This window comes from Chelonia mydas, chromosome 3 (assembly GCF_015237465.2).
Source record: "Chelonia mydas isolate rCheMyd1 chromosome 3, rCheMyd1.pri.v2, whole genome shotgun sequence".
In the NCBI taxonomy this organism is placed as follows: domain Eukaryota; kingdom Metazoa; phylum Chordata; order Testudines; family Cheloniidae; genus Chelonia; species Chelonia mydas.
In genome coordinates this window covers 96,281,226-96,291,182 of record NC_057851.1, presented here as the reverse complement: position 1 = coordinate 96,291,182, position 9,957 = coordinate 96,281,226, and the positions used below count along the sequence as shown (strand labels likewise).

The following is a 9,957-nucleotide window of genomic DNA, read 5'->3' as shown; positions in this document are numbered from 1 at the left end:
TAGATCCCCAAGCTGCCATTAGGGACAGCTCATTTCTTTGTTGATCCTTTTTCTCTTTTCATCCTGACGTTCTGCCTTTTTAGAGGACTTGTTGCCAATTCTAGGTGGGAAGCATAGATACTCCTAATAGTGTGGAGCTACTTAAAACTGTGCTTGGAAACATTCACAGGGAAAGTCTGGCTACATTATATATTTAATTGTCTTGGTATGGTGGGGGAGCGGGGTGGGTAGGGCACTGCTAGAATGCAACAGCACTTGCATGCTACCCTGCCAACCCAGCTTAGAGGGAACACTGCAGGTACCTAGCAACAGGTCGGCACCAATGCCGCACCTGCTGGCCTCTCAGCAAGAGTGCTGTCACTGCATGTTGCCATGACAGCAAAAGTACAAGAACCAGTACATCACGGCTGGGCAGCCTCACCGCAGAAGCACAGATTTAGAACTCCCAATATCTGTTGTACATCTATTTTTGCAGATGTATAAATCCATAAATATGGCAAGAACCAAGCTAACAGCACAAGTGTCCAGTTCTACAGTGTGTTTCTGAGTGTGCTCCTAAAACACTGGAACTTAAGACAGGTCTCCACAGCTGCAGAAACAAGACAACGTATTGGATGATTTAGCCTGCCATGGAGCCACTGGGACAAATTCAAGGGTGACTAACAGTCTGGAAGGAATTACAACCTCTTCCACCATGACCACCTCCAATGTGAAGGTCTCACCAACTGAGACTCCCATACACACAACCTACACAAGGATTTTTTCACAAAAAAGTTCCCACTCTTGCTAGAACCATTTCAGCTCCACCGGGTCAGTAACAGTGGGAACCCTAGTGTAAATTACAGAAAGCCTACCTGGTAAGCCTGGACCATGATATCCCCTAAACTCCCTTCCAGTACTCCTAGAGAATGCAAACCACCCAGAAGCCCACAGCCCTGTCAACCCTCTGAACTAGCCAGCAGAGCTGGCCAGAAGCAGAGATTTGAGCATGCTGTCTCATCCTAGTTCCCCGGCTCATAATCCAGTCCCAAAGCTCCACTCCAGGTGGTGCAGCCTCATACTGCGCCCCAACATTACTCCACTATTGCTGTCACTGCTTCGTAGTACACACCACGTCTGTGCTTGACTAAAGTCATCTGATCCTAATTGTGTCACATAATATAGAATGTTTTGTGCTGTGAAACATATTGCTATAAAACATGCAAGCAGTGCAATTCAACCAAGTTAACCTGGCTGTTGGAATCTTAATTTTTGCATTTTCTGACACTCGGGAATTAGCTGTACAACTGAGCATTGCATCAAGATTGATTTTTGTGTTTAATGACATATTTTGGCTTGGTGAGATGTTCTGATGAACTCGCTTTAATTGTGCTTGCCCTGGCCTTATGCTAGTATGTACTTCATTGCTTAATCCATGCCTGCTCCAATTTTCTCCACTGCAGGCTACAGCTATCTTTCCCCACTGCTTTAGTACTTATACCCTCCCCCCATTTAAATGGATTCCTCACTGTCTTACTGTAAACCCCAAAGCAACCCCCTTTTCTTTATTGAATCAACTATTTGAAAAATCTATTACTTTAAAAAAGAATGTGGGCAACAAAAAGAACATGGAGAGAGGGCAGGCAGAACAGAGTAGGTGTAGAAGGGAAGAGAATTATAGCTTTATTTGTGCATGCAAGGTGAGCTGGGGAAGGGAGGTGCTTTTCAGCATGGCTTGGTTCATCTATGTTGTTATACCTACCTCCTCTCTTAGCCAGCACACATGATATGGGGAAACTGCAGTTTTTAAGGAACTTTATTTCTCTGACATAGTAACTAGGTTACATCATAGGAATGCCAATTTTGAGGACTAATGTTAGCTGGGGATTAATGACAAGCATTTCTTTACTTTGTTGAAACTGATGGTCAGCAAGGGATATTGCTTCAAGTAGAGAACTCCTGACTCACATGTCCTATGGGTAAAATATTAAAGACCCCAATATACCACATGGTTTTAGACAATGCTACAGTAAAGAGATGATCCTGGATATCAGTAATATAAATATATTTAAATGGGTTAGATTCAACCCTGGATTTATGCTGGCAGGAATACTATTCATCTTTAGAACACAGAACAATTTACCAAGGGGACTATCCCCATTCTGTAGATGGAGTAACTGCTACACACACGCGCGCGCGCACACACACACAAATAAGGTAAAATTTTAGAAAGTGTCTAAATCACATTTTCAAAAGTGACTTAGGCTCCTAGGTCTCTTAGACCTTTTGGAAAATATTATCCTTAGGTTCTGAACCAGCAAACATTTATGCACGTGCTTAACTTTAAGCATGTGAATAGTCACATTGACAATTAGATCTCCCCTCACTCCTTTCTTTTTCCTATCTAATAATATGGCTATGGCTCTTTCTCATTGACATGCAATAACCTCCCCAGCTCCCTACTTACGCATAAGCCACTAATAGGCTTTGGCTCTTACCCGTCCTCCCTGCTAACCTTTTCCCTCTTCACTCCTCTGCTGTCCACATCCACCAACTTCTTAAGGAATCTCTTTTTAGGCTCAGGGTTTGTGGCAGCCTCTCTGCTGGTGAATCCAGATCTTGCAGGGTGTGGATTTTGTAGCCACATTTTGTGCTGTCTATTAGAATTTGTAAATGGAAAAACAAAGGAAAACCATTTAAAAAAAAAAAGAAAGAAAAAAAGAAAAGAACATGCCATGCTATCAGTAGTCCTAATCTGTTTATATGGTGACTCTTTTTTCTATTTTAGGATATAATCTTTGGCATTTTTCACTCTTTATTTCAGCATTCCAATCTGTTTGGGATATTTGTCTCTATAAACTGCAAACAGAAACAGAAAATGTTTTTTTTTTTTGACTCCCACTGCTAAAAAAACATAACTCACGAGTAAGGCTGCGAGTCTTTCACAGAGGTCCCGGAAGTCCTGGATTCTGTGACTTTCTGGGACCTTCGTGACTTCTGCAGCTGCACCGGCTGCTGCTGGGGTGGCCTCGAGGCCAGCTGCACTGGCTGCTGCTCAGGCAGCCCTGGACAGCTGGCCCTGGGGCCACCCGAGCAGCAGCCAGTGCAGCTGGCCCTGGGGGCCGCTGGAGCAGCATTTGTCCTGCCCCAGAGCACCAGTCCCGAAGCAGCAGTCCTAGGGGCAGCTCCAGAGCCCGTCAGAGCAGCAGGCGGCCACGGACAGTGAGCCCCTACCGTCAGAGCAGGGGCCAGCTGTCAATCCCCCAGGGGACCCCAAAGCAAATGTGCCCTTGGGCCCCACGAGCAGCTAAGATTTAGTCAGAGATATTTTTAGTAAAAGTCATGGACAGGTCACGGCCATGAACCGTTGTTTATTGCCTGTGATCTGTCCATGACTTTTACTAAAAATACCCATGACTAAATCTTAGCCTTACTCTTGAGAGATTCTTTTAAAGTCTAATTGGATTAATATGGCAATAATATTTTTTTAAGTAAAAATTCTCAGAGAAAGGTTAGCAAAATTGCTACTAAAGATTTATCTGCCTGTTGCTGAGGGAGCCTTTCTGATTACAAAATGCCTTTAATCTCTCTCTCTCTTAAAACAGGTTTCTATGCAGTTCAGAATCCACTTTAAATCCCAAGAACTCTCTTCCTACTAAATTTTGTCGGAAGAGGAAGAATGTATCATAAATCCCATTGCAAAAGAAAGATATCGATCTGTCTGTCTGTCTAACAGCATACTGACATACTGTGCAATAGCAAGAATTCCTTCTAAACTCTCTGTTGGCTGAATATTAACCAGATTTAGCATCAATATTCTTATGCTGCTTAGTAGTGAGGATGCTTGTATGTGTATCATGTAAAACCATATTATAAGTCCAAAAGGATGATAAGTTACTCAGTGATGGTTAACAAAACTTTCCATCAGCATCTCAACGATTGACATATTAAATAGATAACTGAGTACAGGTCAAGTTTAAATTCTGCCTGTTTAGATGCTTAATAAATGAATTGATAAATAAATGCAATAAACAAATTACACAAGCCATTGTTTATTTTCCTCTCTGCAAACTGTCTTGTTGAAACAGTCCAGCTGCCATAAAGTCTGCCTTCTGCTATGAGGAAAGCAATGGTTCATAGTTTGGAATTTAATATTCAACTGAAAGTCTCAGCAAATAGTCTTTTCCACATGGAGCTGAAATGAAGCTCATGTTCTGGACCACGTGTTTTCTGGGTCACTTTAAATTTTTAAAATAAACCTTTTTCTATAAATGTAAGGTTTTGCCTCAATCAGGATAAGTGTTTCTTCAAACTGATCTCCTTGAGAATATCTATCTTTAGCACCATACTTAAAGGTGAACTGCATAGCCAAACAAAAGAGGTTTGTGTCCTGTATAAAGGTGGCAAAAAAAATATTAAGCTTTTACATTAGAAATTGAACTGCAGCTTTTCCAGCCCTGTCTGAAGGGGGAAGGAGTTGTTGAGATACTCCAATGTTACTCTGTGAGGAGGTCATTTGCGAGATACCTGTGGAATAAAACAGCCCAGAGTCAGCATCTTCTCCCTCCTCAAATAAGAAATCTGAAGTTCAGGTTTCAGCCTCAAACTATGATCTAATTGTTCAGATCCTCCAAAGACTGACAGAGCTCTTCAGCACAGGACTTGATCCTGCCGGATGCTGAGCACTCCAGCCCATTCTAACAATGCACTTAACCGGCATGCTGAAATTTAAGCATATGAATAGTTCATTGACCTCAGTAACACTACTCATGTGCTTAAAGTGAAACACCTACTTTGTAAATCCAAGTGTTTTGCTGGACTGACCCAGCATACACCTTGCAAAACTGAGCCCATAAACAGGGAAACCAAGGCCTGATCTTGCTAACGTAAATAATAGGCACAGAGACAGACAAACAGACAAAGAAACAAATGAGGCTAACTTCATGCATAAGAAAGTAAGAGCGTAAGACACACAGTTCCTTATTCTTTGTTGTTCACTTTTAATGTAAGAATTCTATTTTCTTCCTAGCTCTTTATATAGAGAATCACAACAAGGGACAACATATTCAGAGATAAGGTCTGGTTTTTTTTTAAAAAAAAAAAAAATCATAAATTAAACTGGTGTTACACAAAATGCTGAAAAATGCACACATACACTGGGGGCTGGAGGAAGGAACCTGAGACACAATTCATCTAATATCAGTCTCAGTAACTGAAGGTGTTGATTTTAGCAAATATTTCAAACAGTGTGATTTTTAAACTGATGTCTATTAAAAGAAACATTTTTTGAGAATGTAAAACATAAAATCTGAAATCAGTTATAGATGTACATGCTGACAAATGCCTATATCCTGCAAATTGCAGGATTGCGGTCTTATACATTACCAATACATTTACATCAGAAAATAAAATAGTTAAAAATTATTCCATTCCCCCTTCTCTTGCTTTCCCAAATCGTGAATTTATGCTCCCATATTATAAACATCTTAAGCAAGAGCAGAATTGGGCCCTTAACTTTTCATGGTGCTATCAACAGTTGCAAGAAAATGTAAGAAATTTATTTCAAGATTTGATAAGTATGTGAAGGGCTAAAGGCCCAGTACTGCAAACTGGTGGATTTTTCTTTGGGGCAAATAGTGCTCCTTTGGATCAAAACTGTATCCTCAATGAACTTCTACTCCTTTTTACTCACATGAGCCATCCCACTGAAGTTAGAGAATAAGGATGATTGCTTGTTAAGTTCTGACAAATGCTCCATACTGTAAACGACTCACATAAAGATACTCCCTGTTCCAAGAAGCTCATGTAAGCATTACAGGCTCAGATTCACTCTTTCAAAACAGTTTGTGGGTTTTAAGCTTTCTACATACATGGGATCTTGGCTGTTTTTAAAAGGCTTTGCCGTTCACTTTTAACACGTAGGTGATTTTCATCCACAGGATGAATATTCATCCATGATGCTAGATCCTGTATTTCTTAAGCACTGAAACTCCAGCAGGCAAGGAATGCTGGAAAAGGCCATATTTCTCAAACCTTCTTTCTTTTCCTCTTGTTTCTGGGTTGTCTGGTTTTGATGCTTGTTTGTTTTTCCGTGCTGCCCTATTTGTTTCTCACTTTCATCTCAATTGATTTTTCTTAAGCTCTTTAAGGCCAACATCTTTGACAGGGGGGAAATCTCATGAAAAATAAATCTGCTAGATTTGTGTGTGTCTGAAAGAACACTCTACACAAACTCCAGATCAAGTTTTAAACGAGACAGAGAATATGCAGATGCCTTCAGAAAACAATGAAAGGCATGAAGGAAAGTCCTTTCTGCCCCTAGAAGGAGTGATCCCGTAGTCACAGAATATATACAATTGCTTATTCTATGGCATGTAAACACTGGCTGTCAGTCCCATAACTGCAATATCATGGAAGCACAGTATAAAGGCCCTACTATATAACAACAGAACAGTGCTTGTGGACCTGGCTACAAAACACTTGTCCCCTCACCCAGTAACAACAGAATAGTGTGAACGGTACCTTAACCATGTTCCCAAACTGTATTCGTAGGAACACAGGAATTGCCTTGCTGTACTGAAACAGTGGTTCTAGCTATGGCAATATTGGATGAAATCCTGACCCTATGGAAGTCGACGGCAAAACTTCCATTGACTTGAATGGGACAGGATTTCACTCACTGAGTTAGAAGAGTATTTGTTTCAGAGTAGCAGCCATGTTAGTCTGTATCCGCAAAAAGAACAGGAGTACTTGTGGCACCTTAGAGACTAACCAATTTATTAGAGTATAAGCTTTCGTGCAACTTCATTGGTTTTAAACTGCACCTCTCCATACACACACAAAATCCATAGCACTGAAGCAGGCAACAAGACTTATGAAAGAAAAACCTTAGTGTGCAAGAGTAAACTGTTTATAATTTAACACGGTCAGATTTTCTAAATCATTATGTAACTATTCTCCAGAGGGTTATCCAATGGGATGTGCAGCTCTAGAGTTCATCCATTTTTTAAGATATCCATAAGCAACAACAAAATTCTTATCCCCAATACAATTGAAGTGAAACTATGAAAGGAAAAAATATGAAAAATCAGTCTTTAAAAATCAATATAATTAAATCCAAAAATAGTAAAATGTTAATCATAATCTTATGATTATTGCATTGCATAACTACAGGACAGAGTTAAGGATATGTGGGTGTTGTCACAGGGTAGCTAGCATCTTAAATGAAATGGGGCCCAGCTCTCCTGTTCCAGTCTGGGTGCTCCCTAGTTTGGTATAATGAGGAGGGTGGAGCTGCCCCCAGAGTTATAAATGAGAAACAGCAAGGGAGGACACAGAATCCAGAGAGAGAAGCTGAGGTGGACTGAGAGCTTTGGGAGGTGGCGGGGGGAAGAGAATCACAGCCGGGGCAAGGGAGGTAACGCTTCTGACAGAGAGAACAGTGAGAGTTCCCTAGTAACCACTGGAGCCAGATCAGGCTGCTGACACCAAAATGCAGCTGCAGGTGCGTGGATCACCTACAAACTTCCCCAGGCCAGAAAGCCATGGCAGGAGAGGATCCAAAGGCTGAGGGCAGCAGAGGGAGATGGCTGCTGGCTATCTGAGCTCAAGGACTGAAGGCTGGGGAACAATGGAAGAGTGAGCCCACTGATGTCTCCAGGTGAGAATCAGAACCAGACCTGAGATCAAAAACAGGGAAGCACCGCAGCTAGAGGGGCTGGTGTGAAGCATGGTGAGAGTTGCCAGAGCTGTACCTTAGAGGTGAGGTGTGCTGACAGGCAATGGAGCTGTACCACAGAGCCTCAGCATGGTGAGAGATGCTGGAGCTTTACCTGGTGTGTTGATGAACTGCTGGAACTTGAAAGATTGAATGTACTTCTTTGGACTGTGCTGAGGAATTCTGTATTATAGTTGTGGGACTTTTGTTATGATTTACATGCACAGGGCTGTTTTTTTGTAATATATTAACCACGTAAAGGCTATTTATACTTGGAAATCTTGTATGGAGTTACTGGGGACTTTGAAAAAGCGAAACAACCACCCTGTCACAAGTGCCTTAACTGTGCATTTCTTACCTTAAAATGTTTGGATTTCTTGTAAGTGTAACCATAACTCTATATTTCCTGGCTTTATAATGCTTTATTTTGGGATAATTACAACATCCGTGTAATGTATCTGGCTCTAAGTTACACTCAAACTTAATTCCATTTTAATGTAGATTTTTGTCAGGTATTATACAAAAGAGATGACAAATGAGAAACTATACAACATGCTGACAGCACCTCTCTTTCCGTATAATTGTCAATAACAAGGAGGAGTGCAATGTTTTGCATTTAACTGCTTTTCTTTAATCCAAATATTGCATGTATAGAATGACTCATGTTATAAGTCACACCATTTAAAGAGGGGTCAAAACCACCTCTAAAGATGAAAGACACTTAAATGATTAAAAGCAATCATTAACTGTTTAATGGAAATTGAATTGGAATTTCACAGATCCTATAAGTTTCATAGTATGTAAACCATTTCACATCTCAAATGCATATATCATGAACTGTCTCACAGATGCAGCCAAGCACACCCCTTGAGGTTTTTCAAATTCTTGCCTTTGCTGTCAAACATCCTTATAAACTTGCCAACTGCTGGAAAGATGCTGCTCAAAACACAACAGATGTATTAGAAGAACAGAGCATTTTTATGTCATCATGGAACTGAAAAGAATTTTCCTTTACTGCAATTTTAAGCACAGTGCTCCCTCACCGTAAAGCTATATTTTGTTTGCCAAGATTTCTGAATATTTCTGCCTGCTGGTTCTGACAGAAAATGGAGTTTTAAACCATTAGCTACAGTTAAACAGTTTTAAATAAGGAAGCTCTATTAAAGAGAAGACTCACAAAGAGTGACCGCTTTACAAATACAATTTTTTTGCTATTTTTTCATATCAACTATGAGCTCATTATCCTAGATAGAGGCCTCAATTAGGAAAGCATCCCTATTCAGGGTAATATTTAAGCACATGCTTGGCAGGCAGCCCTGTTGCACCTTCCTGCAGCCTACCTGAGAGATCACACATCCAATGGGACTGAGGAAATGGGCCTAAGGAGAGAGGCCCAGGTAGGCCCCAGTTTCCTCCAGCTTCTCTTGAAACTGCCAACCTTCCAGCCTGTCCCCGCAACACGCATCCACCCAGCTATCTGTAGAAGCCCCCAGACTACTTCTACTATATCCTAGCCCCAGCTGCCAGGTTTAGTGCAGCTCCATGCCCTACTCCTGCCCCTGATTGCAGAAGGATGTGTTGTCCTTAAGCTTTAGGTTGGCAACTGATTTACATATTTGCCAATTATAGAATATAAGGGAGCTGCACAAAACTTGACAACTACTGTATGTTAAAGTTAAGCATATATTTTAGTACTTTCCAGAATCAGGACCATAATCAGTAAAGTCCTGATCCTGCAGCAATTGAAGCCAGTGACAAAACTACCATTGACTTCATTGGAGCACTCTGATCCAGATCCAACACAGAATTTAAGAACATGTTTACGCATATTCACACTTTACACGTCAGTAATCCCATTGCACCTTGCAGGACTCAGGATTTGTCTACATGAACATTCAGTGTGTGGCAAACCGGGGTGTAAATCTAGCCTGCCATGCCTTAAGTGTCCACATGGACCCTCTTGACACACACACACTGCCACTTACTGCACTTTGATCTACTCCCGTTTCAAAGCAAGGTAGATCAAGCGGAGCAGCAACTGTTAATGTGTATTTGCAAGGTCTACATGGACAGTTAGTACATGGAAGGCTAGTGCAGCGTAGATTTACACCCCAGCTTGCCACAAACTAAATGTTCATGCAGACAAACCCTGAGTCTCTAACCCTATATCAGGTTCTGCTAGAGTAAATCCAGATGCAGGATCAGGGCACAAATGGTACCAATCTTTCACAAAAATCAAGACATTCTCTTTTGAAATCAAT

At 41.1% G+C, this 9,957-nt stretch overlaps 1 protein-coding gene across 2 annotated transcripts in view; it reads right to left on the bottom strand.

The window, feature by feature from the left end:
- Positions 1–9,957, bottom strand: part of TMEM200A (transmembrane protein 200A) — a 71,797-nt gene that overhangs the window by 23,725 nt on the left and 38,115 nt on the right. Inside the window, exon 3 of one of the 2 annotated variants that reach the window (XM_027823210.3) lies at positions 2,478–2,636. The exons of the other annotated variant lie outside the window; for it this stretch is intronic. Coding sequence (XP_027679011.2) covers positions 2,478–2,626 — 149 coding nt within the window. The 5' untranslated portion in view covers positions 2,627–2,636. The remainder of the gene's footprint in view (positions 1–2,477; positions 2,637–9,957) is intronic. 2 annotated transcript variants of the gene reach the window in all.